General features: G+C 40.2%; 1 protein-coding gene across 1 annotated transcript in view; it reads left to right on the top strand.

The window, feature by feature from the left end:
* The window catches only part of galnt18b (UDP-N-acetyl-alpha-D-galactosamine:polypeptide N-acetylgalactosaminyltransferase 18b), a 79,552-nt gene that overhangs the window by 33,255 nt on the left and 25,632 nt on the right, over positions 1-20,665 (top strand). Inside the window, exons 2-6 of the mRNA XM_086183169.1 lie at positions 2,927-3,122; positions 4,724-4,890; positions 13,776-13,959; positions 15,360-15,557; positions 15,774-15,888. Of these exons, the coding sequence (XP_086039295.1) occupies positions 2,927-3,122; positions 4,724-4,890; positions 13,776-13,959; positions 15,360-15,557; positions 15,774-15,888 (860 nt within the window). The remainder of the gene's footprint in view (positions 1-2,926; positions 3,123-4,723; positions 4,891-13,775; positions 13,960-15,359; positions 15,558-15,773; positions 15,889-20,665) is intronic.

Raw genomic sequence — 20,665 nt, 5'->3', positions numbered from 1 at the left:
TTGGTCATAACTTCCTATAATGTTGCAGGTGATATAAGAAGCAAAAATGTATTTTTTTTTTAGTTTGCTAAAGTTTCCTGTGATGCAAATTTTCTGGGGGAGTTTTATGAACTAGAAAGACCATCCTACATGCTTTTCATTCTCTTTAACAGCAGTCCCCCAATATACTCTACCTTTTCTCAAGTTCTGGAAACATGTGATGTAAGGCTTAAAAGTTTTCTACTTGAACAACAAAGAACCTTTTTCATTGTCTAACTGTTTAATTGCCACAAAAACTGCATTCTAATACCTTCATCTCGTAAACATCTCATTGAATAAACTACCTCTGTAATTTTAAATCATCACCGATACGAGCGGTGAAAGGAAAGGGCCTTCAGGTGTACTTGCTCAGACTGAAAGACCTTCACAACTTCTATCCTATGTCTAATCACTGCAGTGTCTTACCAAGAGCCGAGGCACTTCCCCGGTTTCACAGTCATGGGAGGACCTGCTGGATTTGAGGAGATGAAGTTATTCTGCCTCAGGCTCACATTGTTCACCGTGCACACTCCTCTGTCAACTTGGATTTTGGTCAACGCATCCATCTGTGAAATACATTTTAAAAAGGTGTTTTTGAGAACTGCAATTTAAAATTCATCCATCCATCCATCCATCCATTTTCTTCCGCTTATCCTGTTAAGGGTTGCGGGGGGGCTGGAGCCTATCCCAGCAGCCTTCAGGCGAGAGGCGGGGTTCACCCTGGACAGGTCACCAGTCCATCACAGGGCCAACACATAGAGACAGACAACCATTCACACTCACAGTCACACCTACAGTCAATTTAGAGTATCAATCAGCCTCGTCCCCTCTTGATGTCTTTGGACTGTGGGAGGAAGCTGGAGTACCAGAGAGAAGTACACAGGAACAGGGAGAACCACTGCACCACCGGGCCGCCACAATTTAAACATTTTTGTTTTGTCAGTCATTTTTGTAATGTTGTTTATTAATTTAACACAAAATTAACTTGTTTTCTACTCATCTTTTTCTTTCATCCTCAAATACTGTGAATAAACACACTGAAAATACTGGTATAATTATTTTCACCTTCATCCTTCCTTCACCTGCACCCATTTTGTTGTCTCAGTTCTGACTTAGATGATACAGTTTGTGGCTTGCGTGTTGAACCGTCTGCTAATGAAAATTTACACAAACTCGTAACCCACACCAACTCACAAAGCATCAAGGTAATTCAAATTGTTTAATTCCTGATCATGAAGTTAAATAACGTTTCCATGACTACTGGCTTAAATTTAAATGTTCTCTGAGCTCAATGAAAATCTAATTTAATAGCAGGATTTATAACGTAACTTATTTTTTGAAGCTGATTTGCTGGTCCAAACTTCTGAAAACACAAGTTAAATGCTGAACATGGAGGGCTCAGTGACAACGGACTTCACGGAGAAGAAGAGACATCGTATGTCCTGCAGATAAATATGCAAAATGAAAAATATTTTTATACTTATGTCATCTGGAATTTTTAATGAGGAAGAAGAGCAGGTGGCGTTTTAAGGATTTTAATGTTAGCCGCGTTATAGTATTTGTTAAGAGCAGATATTAATATATGTGTGAAGGGGATCCAAAGGTTTAACTGCTTTAAAAAAAAAAAACTGCTTTGCTAAATAATAATAATAATAATAATTCAAAGACATCATTTAGTTTTCATTTTATTTTTCTGACAAAACAAATGCATTTACTGTGTCCAGAAGTTGTAAAGTCATTCCTCTTAACCTATCTGAGTCTAGTATAGAGGCTCTGTAGTGAAATAGGTCTTTTATTACTGTTGTATCATTAATGTGCTGAAGGGATTATCAGATAATACCAGCTCCACTTTTCATCTTCTTTCATTTCCTGATCAGGACCTTTTAATTAACAATATGCCATTATTATCCATTTCATGGAGCTCTGTGAGGCTAATTACATCCAATTAATTATTAATTTAATTAATTACACCCTATAGTTTTACCCCTTTTTGCTAAACCAACTCATCATTACAGCTTCTTCGTATATCTTACAGATATTAAACGTCTTCTCTGTTTCACCAGGTTGCCACCTTCCTCTCAGCTTTTTTAATAGATCAGGGATATTAATGTGTTGTTGAATAGAAATAAAGCTCTGCAATTGGGTGCTGAATCCCAACATGATGTCCCCACAGCTAGTGAGGTTCGAAGAAGTTGATGCTTTAAATAAGTAACTGGGGAAAGCTGTTGCACTTTTTCACATTTGTATTTCCGGTGCAAATTAAGATAACATATTTCATAGATTCACACTGTGGTTATGCAACTTATCTCCCTGTATATTTCTGGCATTTACACCTGCAGAAAAGCTTCCTGACTCTCAAACACTTGTGAAGTGCATTAAAATCTCCTGGAAGCCGCACAGAATTCTGAACAGATTCTGCTGATGTTTTAAAGAATCTGGACATGAACAGTGTCTTCCAGCGAGAGCCTCAAGCTGTACTGTTTGTCACAGTAAACGTGCAACTGCAAAAATGTCTCTCTTCTGTCAGCACTGCATTTCTGTAAAATGAACGTTCTCACTTTCAACCCCTCAGTTTGCAGCTCAAGAAACTAGGTTTAGTCGTCTCTCAAACAGAACGTTCACCCATCAAAGTTGATTAATTATTAAAGGAAACTTGTTACTCCTGCGATACCTGAAGGGGTTATCTTTATACTTTTCCACTCTGTGTAGGTCAAAGCTCTGCTGCCTATCAGACCACCAAGTAATTTTCTTTTTGTGTGTGCAAGGATGCTGAGGTGTTATGGCAAAGGTCTGAACTGTGATTGAGCTCATTTTTCCACATTGCTGAGAAATGCACACTCTCATCTCTGGGTTGATAAGCTGTGACCTGGACACATGTTCATGCTAATTGTCTTCCTGTGTCTCCCAGAGACTCCCGGGAAGGGACAAGACGAGCAGGCGGACACATCCTTCTCTGACTCATCCCTGTTTGCTCACTGGGGTCAGGAGCTCGGACCAGACAACCAGCGAGTGGCGCTGAAGATGTTCCAGTACTACGGCTATAACAGCTACCTCAGTGATCGTCTCTCTTTAGACAGGCCAATACCAGACCTCAGGCCCAATGGGTAAGAGAAACTTGAGACATCAAGCTCACAAATGAAGTAGCCTATCCTGGTCAAAATCTGACTTAGATTAACTTTTGCGGTGCTTGTTGACTTTGGGTTCTGGTTCAAGGGCCACGGGTTATGTGACATCACAAGTCTTCCCTCACAGTTTCTGACTTTGATGTTGTTGCACTGATCAGGTCAAAGATGGACAGTCAGGGACAAGGACAAATTTTGCTGCTACAAATTAGTTCTAATGAACAAGTGATATATTGATTTCATCGTGTGGCAGCTGATGTTTTTTCTCGCTGGGTGGTTATTTTATGGCTTATTTGTGTGACCCCCAGGTTTATATGATTAATGAAAGCATAAAATGTTCTGAAATGAGAAGCTGGAGACGCAAAATGACTTTTACAATTCACCCATTTTTGAATCATTCTAGTTATGTCAGTTGTCATGTCATCACAGCGCTGGTTACACTAATGATCTGGGCTGTTGTGTAGTAGGGCCTTTTCTGCAGTAATCAAAGTAACCTGGGGAGGCATATCGCATATCGAAACAATAAGTGCCTGTAATTTAAAAGCAATGATGACATTTGCATCTGTCCTCTTTCAATGCAACTGCCTGCTGCTAACTTAATCATATAATGGAGACACACACTGACTGTTCACTGCTTGAGTATTTCAGATTGTTCTGTGCCGACATCTGACTGATATCTGCCAGGAGTCCTAAGGACAGGTTCATCCGGCTCACATCATTTAAGAGCACCTGCATGTTCTCCACTTCGAGCTTTTACTTATCCAGAGTGGCAGCGTTAGGTCTTAGAAAAAACAGCCATGATCTTCACAGATCATTTTTCCACACCATCCTGTGTGCTTGTCACCAAGGTAACAGGAGCATACAAGGTATCATCCTGGTATTTCAGGGATGCACCAATCACCTGGGTCTCCTCCACGTTTCCCTAAAGAAGTGCCTGTGCCATGATGTCATGTAAAAAACAGCAGGCCCTTGGTTAGGATGAACATGATGTGATTATTTTTCTTTTGATTTGTTTAAGGAAATATTCAGTATGATAAAGTAAACATCACTCACGCTGGGCCAGTAAATCAGCCTCGACTTTTTAACCCCCATAGTTTTTTTTTGTCATTCGTTATAGTTATTGCGTCTTTCTAGACGTCAATCTTATTAGATGCAAAAACCATTGATGACGACTTCAATTCCAAGAACTTAATTCCACCCGGACAGCTTCATGTTCATATTTACAGCCTTGTCCCGCTCTCTTTTACTGGAAACAGACATCTCTCTCCTCCTGAGGGAAGAAGCGCCTCATCTGCCATGAAAATGTCAGCGTGTGATGGCAGGAAGCATGTTTTAAAAGAGAAAGAGAAGCGCTTGAATGACATCAGACCTTTACACACTACCTGTGATTTATTCCTCTTAAACTGATCTTTTTATAGTCATATTGCAGGTGCACCACTACGACAGCTGCACTCTACTGTTTCATTTAAAAAAACAACAACAACAACAACAGTACCAATGCAAAAACATGGGCTTGTTTTGGTCTGCTGAGCTGAAGAATCCAAGTCCAGAACAAACACCAACAGTGTATTTGTCATCCACAGGTGCAGAAACATCAGTTATCCTTTAAACCTCCCTCAAGTGAGCATTGTGTTCATTTTTGTGAACGAAGCCTTGTCCGTCATCCTGCGGTCCATTCACTCGGCCATCAACAGGACGCCCTCCCACCTTCTCAAAGAGATCATTCTGGTGGACGACAACAGCAATAACAGTAAGCGGCTCCACTGAGCGTCTAATCATACTGCAACTGTTTATCATTTATTATGTACGTTTTCACTTGGCATCACGAGCTGTAGTTCGAGTGTAACGTCCTTTTCCAGAAGCATGAATTAAAAAAAAAAACACTTAATCAAAAGTGTAAACAGATTATACAGCGTGCTAATCTTCACTAATCATTAGAGTGTCTAACGAGCAGCAGACCAACAGTTACAGCCAAGTGTTTGTCCTTATTACCCGAGATAGCTTCATGTTTGCCAGATACATCGGCCTGGAAAAGCTTTTTATCTAGAGAACATAAGGTTGACACACGCTGAAGATATAAACAGGTAAACCGAGGCAGACAGATATTTTCTGCTATACAGATGGGTGACGAATTTAATCAAAAAAAACCTGAATTAATGATTGGTCAAACATAACGAATGCAGATGATCTACATAGATAAATTACACACTACAAATTAGGCAATCAACATTCAATCATGCACTGTGCGTGTTAACCAAGGCTTCACAGACCCAGCTGATTTAGATTTTGGATCAAGACAGCCAGAGGAAAACATATAAGGTACTCTGAGAGAGGGGTTAACATGTGAACTTGAATATTCTCCGTATTCTTGACAAGCGTGTGCACATGTGCTGTCCATTAAGACCCCCATAGTGAGAGAGCCACCGGCACAGGTTTGCTGTGTTAGGCGTTCTGTTGTTGTTTGTTGTTCAGTTGTTCGTTTCTTTATTATTATTTATTTCTTTATTCCCACGTCTTTGCATGTGTCATCATCTGGTGTGTTGGCTGACTCCTTCTCTCCGCGGATGTGTGGCTTCCGCCTACATTTTTTTTACAACAATATGTATGATGTCGAATTCTGAAGAGCTCAATCACACTTTGAAACAAATCCAGGTCTGCCATTCAAATAAAGATGCTAATGTTAGCTTAATTCAGTGGGCTGTTACGTCTGCCAGCACATTCGATATTTCAAGAAGCCAGACTCAATGTTTGTTTGCTCCTCTTTTGCAGATCATGGTGACCAAAATTGACATGCATTCAAGTTTTGAGACGAAGACGAAAACTAAATCAAATAATAGGGTCTTCGCCCAGAAGTACCTTCTGGCTCAGGCCCTAATTAAACAGCCCAAAAAACCTGGAGACTCATTAGGGCTCACCATTAAAAAAAAAAAAAAAAGGTAATTTTTTTATCGACTACAACTAGACTAAAATGTCAAGACTTTTCTGTGAATAAGGTAAAAAATGAGAATGATTAAATATGAAAACTAACGAGGGCATTTGACAGAGACTGAATTCAAAAATAGCTTCCAAATTTAACACGTCTCAAAATTCACAGGCTACAAATGAGGGGCTTTTTGTTTCCCTCTGTTGAAAATCAGGACTCATTGCTTCAAAAACATTTGGGAATGTAAATTGCACATCTGCCTTCCATCTTTAAGCGCTTTGTAAAACTTCAGTGATTTCTAAGAGAGTTGGAGCTGAACCAACAGCTTGCTGGAGAGCTAACATGATGTTTGAAAGTGTTTTGCAGCATCTAAGGAGGTGTTTAGTGCACATGAAATAACCTTGTGTGAAGAAATCATCGTGGCCTCCTTTCATGTTTTTAATTTCAAGTTACATTCTCTGGCTTTAGCAGTTAGTGGATAACACTAATTAGCTGCGACACCGTGATATTTTACCTGAGGCAGTTAACTATCGAGCAAGGTGATGAGGTATTTGTGTGTACATTGTCTGCATTTACAAAAATAACTCTTCCATCTGTCTGTGTCGGATGTAGTATGGAGAGTGTCTGGTCGATATCTGGTATATGCTGGCAGTGCCGTTGCTGTTCACATATTACTGAGATAATTGATGGGTGAGATGACGGATGGGTGGCCAGCCATGTGAGGTGATGGACTACTGAAAAGTAGTTATTTGCAGTGCAGCACAGAAGAAGGAAACAGCGCTATATAAAGTTAATGATACTGTGCCGAGGTCATTTATAGGCAACCACTTTTAAGCAGGTTGCGCTGCATGTAACAAAGGCTGAGACAGCCATTAGGGGCAATCAGCACTGCGAATACTGGCACTGGGGAGAGTGTGTTTACCATAGTCGATAATGCAAAATGTGTAGCATGGCCTGCAGCCGGCTGGAGCAGAATGTAGATCACTGTCGAATGTCTGCGGAAGTTATCTCAACATGGTGGGATGAGAATAATCACACTCCCACAGGCTCATGTTGACCGAAATGTTGCATACATCCAAATAAATCATTCTGATTTGTTAGAAAATATAAAAGTGGGAGGAAAAAAATCTGAAAGCACATTATCACATCACACCCCATAAACATTCATATTTCATCATTTAATTGAGAGGCAGGGAGCCGTCCCCTTGAGCTCCTGCAGAGACCCAAGTCACGCTTTGACATTTCACTGATGGCATTTCACCCTGTTTGCCGGAGCACTCTGTCACATTAGCACTGATGAGCCCGGTGTTGTCATGATCACAATGACTGTGAATCTTATCTGCAATAAATGTCATTAGCCTGTTGACCCATGCTGTTGCTGAGATGGTGTCTGGGTCATCATCCTTCGCCAACCTCTCAAGACACCCGCAGCTTTACATTGGTTGACCACCAGCACACCGCCGGGAGATATTAGCATGCAGGAGAACATGCGGCCATCAAGGGAGAGAAGGGCAAATTGACTTAGCTGATTCCTCCCTAATTGGATAATATCCCAAGCTGTGGCCTGAGAAAGACTCGTCTGTGTAAGAGTAGGCTTTGGGCTCGCTCATTAGACAGGTTATCAAGAGACTTATGATTCCATACTTTAACTTAAATATTAATTCAGTGTGTGTGTATGGTGTGTGTGTGTCTGCGAGTGACATAATACTGCAAAAAAAAAAAAATGTGATCATGTTAAAAGGAGCTTGAAGTCAAATCTCACCTCCCACTGAACAGCGTTGTTTAATCAATTCCAAAGTTCACGCCACATGTCTTTCAAAGTTGTCAGGCTGTTGTAGCGATCACGCTACACATCTACCTATCTGGGATTAGGAATGTAAATGTCAGGGGTTTTCAAAGATCATTTGTGGGAGTCACCAAATAGTCGTGTGACAAAAACCATTCTACTGCCTGTAGCATTGATATTACTTGCCTTGGTATAGATTGTATTGCACCCTCAGGCTCTTGGAGGCATAATTCTAGGTGTTTTAGGTCTAAATGTTCTAAGGTCTGTAAGGCTGTACGTTCACACAGCTTTATTTTTACATTTGAACAGGCCAGAAAAGTATTCACTACTCAGTTTTGGGGTCAAAAATGGCAGGGACGAAGCAGAAGCAGGGTCACAGACACCAATCATTGCTTTAAGTCATTGTGGTTTGTAGAACAGTGCACTGTACACACTGTCAGAGTAAGTGACAACAACTATGTTTTGACACAAAAACCCGTACAAGAGGTAACATGATGCAGCACCATACACATGCAGACCTCGCAGGTGTTCACACACCAGGCTCTCAAGGAGGAATCTGCTTGAGTTTTGGCAATGATGTAAAATTGTTGGTTAAAATGGAAAATCAAGTTTAAAGTTGTGTAATGAGATGTATCAGTGTAATTGACTTTTGGGAATGCAACTAATATTTTTTTTATTTTATTATTGTCAATTAATTTTCTAATTATGCAGTATTATTCAGTCTTTACTGTCAGAAAATGGTCCAAATGTTATTGGAGAGCTCAATAAAATCAAATGGTAGTTCCTAAAAAAGGGAGAAAAGATTCACATTCATCAAATTTGTTGCCCATTTATTTTGCGTGACTTTGCGAATAAAGTTGAGGTTAGATGTGAGTTTTGAAGCAACCCTTTGTAAATAGAGGATTAAAGCTCATCAGTGACATTTAGTTGCTGTCCAGCTCACTTCCTCGTTCTCAGTGAGTCCCTGCAATGATTTAAAACCAGTTATATTTCCAGCGACTGCTCCCTGCTGGTCCTTTTCCACCTGTGTGATATCTAATAGTCCGTCACTGCAGGTTGAGCTGATGGGGGATGTGAAGGGCTTCGTTGATTTTTTTTTGGGGGGGGGGGGGTCATATTAACCCAGTTGTTTTCATTGTATCTGCAAAAATCAACAAGTCAGAGGGTATAAGCATATAACATACGCGCATTTGCTCCTGAACTTCAATAACTAGTTGAAAATGTTTTTATCAAGCTGTCACAAGACTCTGTGTTCCGATGTGTGCTGACTTATCAGTGGAGGAGGAGAGATGGTTTGATATTTTCAACACTAACGTTCACAAGAGTTGTGTAGTGAGAACTTGCCAAGCGAGTGCAGTGCAATTGACACGGCAACTGTGAGTCGTGTATTCATGCCGATTTGCCATCTGCTGTGCGAGCAGCATGAATAATGATAAATGTTGTCTAATTTGAACACGCATTAAGAGAACATTTTGAGTCCCAGACTGAAAAGCTCATTTTAAACAACAAATAACAAAATGATCTTGCAACAATAGATCTCAAGTCAGAGGAAGCAATTACATGAGCTCCTTCTATCAATCAGACATTTGCATGGTTATGCATAGAAAAACTAGCAAAATGACATTCCTTGCACATGGACAGAGGACTTCGAGCCATGTTTTCTCTGTAGAACAGTACTACCAGAGTATATGTGCTGTTCTGGAAGTCATACACACATTGAACCAGTCTTAATGTGTAATCTCAGTTACATGCTCTTAATGTTCCACTGTTATTTTAGTTTTTTGCACTTATTCTGAAGAATCCCTGTTTAGCTGTTTACATGGCTAAGCAAAATGAATATTCCGCTAATAATCCTGTTCACATGCAGCTTGAATTCCGAACAGGTTGACTTTTCAGAAAGACAGTGGGTGGAGCCAAAGAATGTTGTTGCTGTTCCCCTGCTCTCTAGTTAAAGCATTACACAACTGACTTTTCCCAATATAACATTCTCTGAACTTTGTGGTCAAGAAAGAAAAGTGCATACTACAAATTCCTTTTTTTAACTTATGACGTGCTTTATTAAGAAGACTGTATGACTGAATATATTTGGGGATGTTGGATGAGAGTTATACTGGTTTTTAGCAGCATTGCAAACTAGTGCATTTAAATATCTAACTTTGAACAAGCAAAATTCTGCATGCTGCAGTTTTGCAAACAGCTTTAAAACCCTTTGACTCCAGACATCTATTCTCAATGTACTGCATGCATGTACTAAGACTGCTCCTGAAACCTGATTATTATCAGCATAACCCATATGTATAAATCAGAAATTGCTAAATCCAGAAATATTCCAAAAATGCTGTTTACATGACCTTAAACAAATTCAGAATATTGTAATTCCAAGAATAAAAGTGACACATTAGTGTTGGTGTTATTTTAGCCCCTGAGGACTCTGGGAAATAAACCTGGAATGTTTCCACTTTGAGTATGTTTCTACCGCAAAACTGCAAAGTGCGATTAGGAAGCTGTTTACTAGTTGGTCCAGTTGACGCGTTTCCCCCAGCAGGAACCCATCATCACGCAAAGATTGATGAGTGTCAGCCATCAACTGTTCCTGCTCTAATGAACTGTGCCTTATTATGATTTGTTATGAGGCATAACACACCATCATTTTTATTTTCAATTTACACGTGCACACACACACACACACACACACACACACACACACACACACACACACACCAGAATGTCTTAATTATTGATATATTAGACATTATTACTGCCACGGTAATCTGTTAGGACGTCAGCAGCAGCTGTGCAAATGAGTAACTAGAGCAGCTCTCCTGCAAGCAGCGTTTCAAAGTGGATGGATTTGAAAGTGCAGCAGCAAGTAAGCAACAGACTCAAAAAGAAAATCAGAAACCTACTGCCAAATGAAATGGTTCAGTACACAGGCGGTCAGTTACAGCAGAAAATACAAGGTCAGGAACTAAAGGCTGGGACACTGGACACTGAGGATGATGATGGTGATGAGGATGATCTAGTTCAGAGGGAAATTGAAGGGTTCTAACTGAGTGAAATGACCCGGTAGCGTCTCCATGTCTGCTATGATAAGAGCTGTTCGTAATGCTTAGAAAAGGGGCTTCAATACTTCCTTTTTTATTTATTTAAGCATCAAAAACACCAGACCATTTTTTTCTGAAAGGAAAGAAAACTTTGCTGCCCCAAATTCAGCGGCAACCATTAGAAGTGGCGCATCGCTCGGCCGGTCATGAAAATCAAGACCGGCAGCAGGGAGACCAGATCATCATACACCATATGTTTCCATAGATTAATTCTCCCTCCCATCTTTCTGATGTTTGCCAGTGGAGATAAGGGAGATATGCGATGGTGAGGAATCATCCGAGCACTCAACCCATGAAGACGGGCCTGGTAACGACACACTGGGGTAAAAGCTGAGGCATCTGCAATGAAAATGCACAAAAATAAAACAGGAGAAGATGATCAGAAACTGAAAACAGGACCTCAAGACACAGAGCGAGACTTCACATAAAAGCTCCCTTTCAAGGCCTGATTTACAATTTAGATATCAGTGAATCTGAGTTGGTGATAGTCGTCTTGATAAGAATGCTGCAATACTGTCCTACTCTGTTCTATAGTAGATTTCCATGTCTTACTGTACAGAGTGATTATTCAGCTCAGGATTTGTTTATGGCTAGATAGCGAGTACCAGCTTCTCTCTGTGTCCCGGGAGCAACATCTAAATATCTGTTTTTGAAATGTTTGTATTTATTTCCCCTGCTGACTCAGTAAGTCACGCCTTCCCAGAGGAAAGTTTGACAAGTCGACTCTATCACGCAGCTTCGGCTTGTAACGTAATGTTTCCCTTGACATCATAATAATGGTGGAGAGCCAGTATAATGTTACCATGATTCAAAAAGAGCACTTTTTTTTTTTTACAGAAATCATGGTTCTGCATTACATATTTTTTTGATCGGAAAAAAATGACATCTCTTTATTACACATGACTTATCCTTATATATGAATTTGCAAGATGCATATATCTACTCCTGCAATACCATGTCTGTATTATACCTGTGAACAGAAAGGAAAAAAATGATTGAATATAATTATCTGGACCCATCCATATCCTGACATAGAAACATGTCATTACTGGTCTCCCAACTGAGGGGTTTGCTGTTGGAAAGATATAATGGAGAGAGAGAGAGAGAGAGAATATATATATAGAGAGAGAATATATATATAGAGAGAGAGAGAATAGAGAGAGAGAGAGAGAGAGAGAGAGAGAGAGAGAGAATATAGAGAGAGAGAGAGAGAGAATATAGAGAGAGAGAGAGAATATAGAGAGGGAGAGAGAATATAGAGAGAGAGAGAGAATATATAGAGAGAGAGAGAGAGAATATAGAGAGAGAGAGAATAGAGAGAGAGAGAGAGAATATAGAGAGAGAGAGAGAATATATATAGAGAGAGAGAGAGAATATATATATAGAGAGAGAGAATATATATAGAGAGAGAGAATATAGAGAGAGAGAGAGAGAGAATATATAGAGAGAGAGAGAGAATATATAGAGAGAGAGAGAGAATATAGAGAGAGAGAGAGAGAATATATATAGAGAGAGAGAGAATATATATATAGAGAGAGAGATAATAGAGAGAGAGAGAGAATATATAGAGAGAGAGAGATAATAGAGAGAGAGAGAGATAATAGAATAATAGAGAGAGGGAGAGAGAGAGAGAATATAGAGAGAGAGATAATAGAGAGAGAGTTAGAGAGATAATAGAGAGAGAGAGAGAATATATAGAGAGAGAGATAATAGAGAGAGAGAGAGAGATAATAGAATAATAGAGAGAGGGAGAGAGAGAGAGAGAATATAGAGAGAGAGAGATAATAGAGAGAGAGTTAGAGAGATAATAGAGAGAGAGAGAGATAATAGAGAGAGAGAGAGATCTGTTCACTCTTACAGATACGTTGTTGTTTTGAAGCCAAACAAAATGTGTTTGTAGATGAGTGACATTTTTCATAAATCAATTATTATATCAATCAATAATATTTCAATTTATTTTTCTAACAATAGAATGTGTATGGGGGGGGGCTATTTTGTGTTATTAATTAATTTAGTGTAAAGGACAGTCTAACTAATGTCTCCACACACTTTAAAATCAAATTTAAAGGTTTTCCAAAGTCTCCCTGCTTATATAGAGGCTTGCTCTCTCTCTCTCTCTCATCATTTACTAAAACTCAAAAGTTATTCATGGTGGTTAAAAAAAAAAGTGGTGATTTATACTGGAGGTGGTGACACATACCGTGATGGAAGTTGTGTGTTTCCAGCTGTACTAAACTGATGGAGCGGTTTTGCTGTTTTTCCCCTCACAGGCCTTTGCTTCATTCATTATTGATTGGGCTAATTTTGATTTCAAATTAATTGTAATCAAACCAAAAAGGAGAACTTTTGCATTGCTGATTGTACAAAGATGAAGGTCATAGGAATTTTTAGAAAATTAGAAACCTTATTATAGGACAAACTTTAATGTGTTCTTCTACAACTGGTCACGTCCTGCTGGGCATGACTCATACAATAAAGCTCCAGTAATAATGGAGATAAACCTCCTGGCCAAATATTGAACAGAGTGGACTTCCTCCGTTGCAGACGGAGTCCTCAGTCTTGCAGTATCCGGTTATGGCTGGTAAGCTCAGGATGTGCAGAGCCGGCTCAAGCTGCTGCATCTTTGGTCCGCTGATCAGAGCACTGATGTATATATTTGGCTTCTTACCAATGAAATATTGCCTACCAGAGGAAGACATGAGGATGTGTTGCGGGTGGAAGTTTGCTCACAAACACCGATAACTTTACTCGCATATCTCGCACTAGATTTTAAGAAATTCCCTTGATATTTAAGTGTGTGTTTGTGTGTTTGTGTTTTGCAGATGAACTAAAGGAGAAACTACAGGACTTTGTGTCCGAGACAAACAGCCAGCGTCCAGGATTCATCAAGATGGTGAGGCACACTAAGCAGGAGGGTCTGATCCGGTCCAGAGTGAGTGGGTGGAGGGCAGCCACTGCCCCAGTTGTTGCCCTGTTTGATGCCCACGTTGAGTTCAACGTTGGCTGGTGAGTCACACACCAAGAGTGCTGCATGAGGTTAGCACAGCACACACGCACTTGAGTCATAGAAGACTGTGTGGGTTCACTAAAAGTAATTTCATTTCAAAAGTAGATTTTGTTTTTTGTTTTTTTTTCTGTGAGAACTCAGTGTTCCGGTGACAAACGATCCAAACGAAATACACATACGGTAGACTCTACACACAAATATGACACCAGACTACTCCCTTATCTGTCAGGGAGCTCGCTGCCCCAAATCTGTCAGAAGAATCTGAACATCACAGCCTGGCATCGCTAGTAGTGAACTGGCCTGGCAGGAGCAAAAGTCTGGTTTCCAGGCTATGAACATCATCTAAAATGTAACTGTTGTGGAAATGATTTAGTTTTAAATCCTCAGTTTACTGCACAAACTAGTACTTTGGATGTCCACGCAAGACCTGTTGTCATCATCAAGACATTCTATAAGATAGCATCTAAACGGACACACTTGTTTATAACACCTCTGTTCAGACCTGACAATAAGATGCATCCAGGTTTGTCTGATCAGAAGTGAATGAGTTCACATTTGGCTTTAAAATGAGTCTCCTGTGACAACTTGTGATCCTGTGCTCCTTTCCTGCTCTGTATGTAAATAAACAGCAATATTTTTCCCATTTGCAAAGTTAACACTAGTGATAGTTTCAATCTATTTGTATTTGCTGACATCATAAAGAAATGAAACATGTCCATATTGTGTGTTGTTCTTTTTCTGTGGACTGTGTTGACCAACACATACATTTATAAAGAACTCGGACATTTAAATTCTATTTAAGGGAATAATATCTTGTTTCGGATTACCTGTCTGGTTTATTATTTGTTTAAATTGATTGCACAGACAGAGAAATCGGCTTCTGGCTGAGCCAGATTGACTCGGGAGACGAGCGGCCGATTCGCTCGTCCCCGTGCTTGTTAAGTCAGAAAATAAAGAGAGAAAATTGACATTACAGACTGTAACGTGTTCCTCTGCTGATGAGGCGGTTCTCCAGTGTGGCGTCGGCTCACGAGGGACACATCTTAATGCCTGAACAGGGTCTTATTGTCATGTATTTAGAAGAGTTGTTCTACTTTGATAACGGATAAAATTGTGAGGGGCAACACATGCGCATGTAAATGACAGCAGTGTGTGATTACTTAGGTTTTGAATAAACAAATTCAGTGTGTGTAAAGTGATAAACAGTTTTATCTTCGCATGTATTCAGTAAAAGACCCAAAATGTAATTATCATCTGCTCGAGCAATAATTGAATCGAATTAATCTCCCAAATTGTTTTTTTGGTGTCCTTACATGACAAGCATGACCACTAAGGTAATGAAGGAAGCCTGCAACAAGAACTGCTCCAAGTAAATGACATTGTCTCTTCCCATTTAAAGGGCGGAACCCATTCTTCAGAGAATTAAAGAGGACAGAACCCGCATAATCTCCCCTTCATTTGATAACATCAAGTACGACACATTTGAGATTGAAGAGTATCCGCTGTCTGCCCAGGGCTTCGACTGGGAGCTGTGGTGTCGCTACCTCAACCCACCCAAGTCCTGGTGGCACAAGGGCAACAAGACCGCTCCCATCCAGTGAGTGAACATGCGATATTATAACTCATAAGCATTTTTTTTGTGCTGTTGCAGAGATAAATGTGCAGCCATTTAAAAGGGCAGTTGGTGCAACATTCATGCACATATTATTTGTCCAAGGTCACATTTCTCCTCCAGTCCCAGTTGGTCACTATAGTAACTGTGTGAGGCAAACAGCAAGATATAAACAAAACTTCATCATCTTTTATCCCTCAGGAGCCCTGCTCTGATTGGTTGCTTCGTGGTAGATAGGCTGTACTTCGAAGAAATAGGGCTGCTGGATGAGGGCATGGAAGTGTACGGGGGAGAGAATGTGGAGCTGGGCATCAGGGTGAGTAATTCCGTCACTCTCCGTGGCCATGGGCCATTGTTCATCCAGGTAATGTGCAGGAAATTAACTATGGTAATGACACTTTATGGTTGTTGGGAGCAAGGTCACTGCAGACCTCTTTGTCCTCCTTCATGTAAAACACTAGACTCAATGAAGAAGCGTCACTTGGCTTAAACCCTTCGATTTACTCAGACCTCAAATCTGTAAAATGAAGGTCAGCCAAAACATTAAAACCACTGTCCAGTTTGCTACTGAGTATAATACAAGAATCCTGCAATAAATAGTGCTGTTGAAGGGTACTAGCTTATACTGTACTTGGAGCTGTCCCGAATATTCTATCACCTTAATTTCTCTGAATTGGATGGAGAAAATATATATAGACATATGATATATAGACACACCAACCAGTAAAACCCAGTATAACTCAACAACACCACAAACTCCAGACTTCATAATGTTCATTGAAATAAATCAACTCCTCGCTGAAACAGATTCAATAAAAAAAAACAACAACATTGTCATCCTCATGAACGGGAGCTGTTGGATTATACTCAATCTCAGCACACAAAAACTGTTAGCGGTTGCTCGTGCAGTGACATTTTATTCGTAAAGATGCATGATTATATTGACACATCATTGGTATCGGAAGATATCGGCCATTTTTTCAACATATTGGTGTCAGTCCGATTTGCTCATCGTTGATGACGCTACAGTGAGCAGCACTGCTTTTCCAGTTGTTTTTGAAATGTCAAAAATTGCTACTCTTTCACATTCATTTTGTCTTTTGTGCATTTTTTGTTTGAACAAGTGTAAATGTCATATAGACTCATTCTATACAGATGATACTGGCAACTATCGGCTATTGGAATAATCAGTTGTAAGATTTCAGCAATTTGGATATCAGTAAAATATATCTTTCTTTTTTTTCAACACAGAAATAGTCTGTACATAAAACTATTACAGAAACCTTGATCAAAGCATCTGAGTAGAGGGCACTTTGACACCACGTACCTCTGCTGAGGAAATATCCCATCAACAGATCCGGATGAATTTCCAGATCAGCCCCAAAATCAAATCGATTGTTCCTCTACATAAATTCTACAATCCTACAACGTTTCATCCTCATCCTGCTAACAGACAGACAAACCAACGCCGGTGATTGTATTACCTCCGCCAAGGAAGTAATGGGGGCTTTTCCTGTCACTGATGGTAGTAGAGAGCCAAGGACATGAAGTGATGCTATTTTTGTGCTTTAAAAAAAAACTGCCTAGAAGTGAGGTGTCACCTGAACGGATTTGAGACGGAGACAAAACTAATCAGAGTTCAACACAAATCTAACTGTCTAATGAGGCTAGAGCTGAATACACAAAAGCTTATGGCACAGTTCAACTGAGTGTAGTGGATTTTTGCATCTGTGAAATTTGTTTTTTGACCCATAATTTTAGATTTAGAACCACAGCATCGCTCTCACGCTCAGTTATTTATTATCGGTGGTGTGACCACATTTACCAGTAGCCATATCTTTCTGCATTATTGGATCTAATGCTAGTGATTTCTGACTGTGAAATACAGTTAAATATGTTTTAAAAGGATACAGTAAATAACATCCTAAAACTGCGAGACTGCAGGACTGTGCTTGTGGGATGAGACTAATCTCGATTTACACTGCACGTAACCTTTAAAATCATAAGTTACTTATGTGAATGCTCATGTGTTTTGACAGAAACAAGTCACTACAGTGGGGGGAATCATCCCTTAACACACTGTGACTTGCTCTCTGGTGTACTCATACAATTGCTAACTCAATCTGAAGTCTGAACGATCACCTTCATCCCCCGGTAATTCCGCAGAAACGCACGACGCAGGACTCCAAGTCATTGTTGCAGCTGGCTGTGATGCATGAAGAGCTGCTGACACAGTTCAGTGAAGGTGGTCGCACCTCTCTTTTTAGTTGTGTTGTACTCTCTCACTGCGGTACTTCATGCGTACACCATCACTGAGATCTGGTGGTTCATTTCAGCAGTACTTACCACAAGCAGATGGTCTCGGGACAGCCAATGGTTGCTCGTGATGACACGCATCTACAGTGCAAAGATCATTAATGTAGCTATCGATCTGCTCAGTAACAGGCAGGAGGAGCTTCCTCGGATTAGATTGCTGTTTGAGAAGGAAATGGAAACGAGCATGTAACAGAAATGCACATCCTCACTAATGACATAGATGCAATCATCAGTAAAGAGCCAAGATTAGCACCATAAGTCATTTTCCTCCAGATATGACATGCTTTTTTGAATTCCTGGGCCTTATAATAGCTCTCTGATTGCCTGACATATTGATGATGTTATCGCATCGATTAGAGCTCTACGTATGAATAAATTATTTTAGTTCAGACCTCAGGCTTTGACTCCATGTTGTTTACTCGCTTGTATTTGACTGAAGGAACTCAGAAGTTCACTAATGCTGTTGTGACACAGGGAGCTAAGCGCTACAACACTGGAGGACCCTGGCTCGACCCCAGATTCTCAGTCCCACAGAGCGCCTGCAGCGTCTGCCTGTCTGTCGGCAGCGTGTTGGTCATGCCTTCAGACCACCTGCCAGCCTGATTGGCAGCTTATGGATCCTTAGAGACACACTCAAACCAGGCCAGCAGCTACAGGCTTTGGCTCCGGCTTGAAAGTGATGTCCTGGGCAGTGTGAGAGTGAAAGAAACCAGTGCTCTCTGTTCTCAGTCGGTCACAGTGTTGACACTGAATATTTCTGTCACAATGCGTAAAAATCAGCTCTCAAATCTGACATAATGATATCACAAAGGTGCATACAAAAGTCTAGTCTTGTTGATACACAGCAAGAAAAATCAGAGGTCAGAAAACAGGAATAATCAGGTCAATATCAGAAAATCTCACAAGGAAAATAAGGCTGGAACACTGACATTGGGGACAAGATAAACTAGCAAAGAAGGAAGGAAAACCATGTCTTAAATACACTAATGATGGAGACACAGGTGCAACATACTTGGTGGGCGGGGCAGGTCATCACATGAGGGAGGCACACAAGACAACAGGTGAGAACCAGGCTGAGAGCAGGAGTCAGGAAACATGAGGAATGAAGACAAAGGCATGAAGATGAATCATGAAATCTGAAAATATTCAGGTTAAGATGAGAATGTTTAATTTTCATGGTAAACACTTCCTGTTGCATATTTGTTCCAGGTTGTTGTGGTGTAAATAGTAATATTAATGTAGATTTTTCATGTTCTGAGCTTGATCAGGAATTGGTTTTATTTTAGTAACCACATGACATTCACTTCCACAATTTCATCTTTCCTTTATAGAATTTTTTCAGGAGAAAGATTCTAAATCTTTCTATTTCTTAAGTTCTATCTCTGATACTATCTGTTGTGTCTTGCAATAAATTGCTAAAAGATAATCCCTTGAATCATGGTCCTTTTCCTCTTCTGGGCATGGAGCAGGGTTAGACCTTGAGCCCGTCACCGCTGTCTCAACCACTCGGAGGTTGTTCGGTATCCACATCAGGGTGTCGATTTGTTACATGAAATCTATGTGCAGGAAACCTGAAAAATATATACTGTATATGTGTGTGTGTGTGTGTGTGTGTGTGTGTGTGTGTGTGTGTGTGTGTGTGTGTGTGTGTGTGTGTGTGTGTGTTTAGACATGATCCTTCCAGTGTTAATGCAACACACAGCAAACAGGAGCCAGAATTACAGTACAAATGTTTTCCCTAAACACCAGTGAATACTGGGTCTTGTGACAGTGAGACCAGCTTGGAACAATGCATCAGAGGAAGACCTGAGCAGCCATCATCACTCTCAAGTGTTGCCAGACAGGTTGAAGTGAGAAATTAGGATCATTGAGGGAGGTGAAAAACAATTCTGAGATGGCTTTGTATAATGTGTTTATATATTTGTTGGACAATCAAACACCATTACTGTCATCTTGATTTACAAATTCCTCTTCACCTAAATATCCTCCGTGAAATTGGTGCTCTTTATAAAGAGCATATAATGTCATCCATTCACAAATTTGAATGGCATGCGTAAAGTACAGATAGCAGACCGAATGAATACAAGTGATCAAGTCGGACTGCTTTCTTGCATTCAAGCTGTCCAGAGCTGAACAGTGATACATTTGTCAGACTTAATTAATTTTGCTGTATTTGTTAAGAGAGAGAATGCAATTTTTATAATTTCAATAGATTTGTGTGTGAAGCAGTCTGCTCCCAGGACCACTAACATTTCACAAGTATGCAGGCCGAAAAACAGACAGCTTCCACAAAGAGATCAGTAAGTAATTAAACTAACACAAAGGACTGAGTCTCAGTCTGCACCTCTTAAAAAAAAGTTGACAAGCCATCTGTGTTGTTCAGCAGATAGAACGTTATAATCCCACGTGGGGAACGCCCCAGCTGGGACTTTCTTGCATTTTCTCCTACCAGTTTTAGATGCCAAATAAAATAGTAAAAGCGACATGAATGAACCTGTTCTGGTTTCACTCATATTCAGCGTTGTGCGACATTGCTTTGAACTCTCTGCATTACTGCTGTTAAAAAGTACCTGTTACCCACTGAGAAAAGTAACGTCTTTGAGTAATTTGCTTTTCCAAAAATAAAACACCCTCAGCATTCCTTGCGCATAATCGAAGACCATCCACAACACTATGAGTTGTCCCACCAGCAGACAATCAGAATGGGTGCAGCAAAGACCCAATGACGTAGAGCGATGCTATTTGTGTGCTTTTTAAAAAAAAAATTTAAAATGGAG

The sequence above is a fragment of the Aulostomus chinensis genome, chromosome 2 (assembly GCF_037954235.1).
Source record: "Aulostomus chinensis isolate RoL2024-O1b breed Wild chromosome 2, RoL_Achi_v1.0, whole genome shotgun sequence".
Classification (NCBI taxonomy): Eukaryota; Metazoa; Chordata; class Actinopteri; order Syngnathiformes; family Aulostomidae; genus Aulostomus; species Aulostomus chinensis.
The sequence above is the reverse complement of the archived record's forward strand: the minus strand, read 5'-3'. Positions and strand labels throughout refer to the sequence as shown.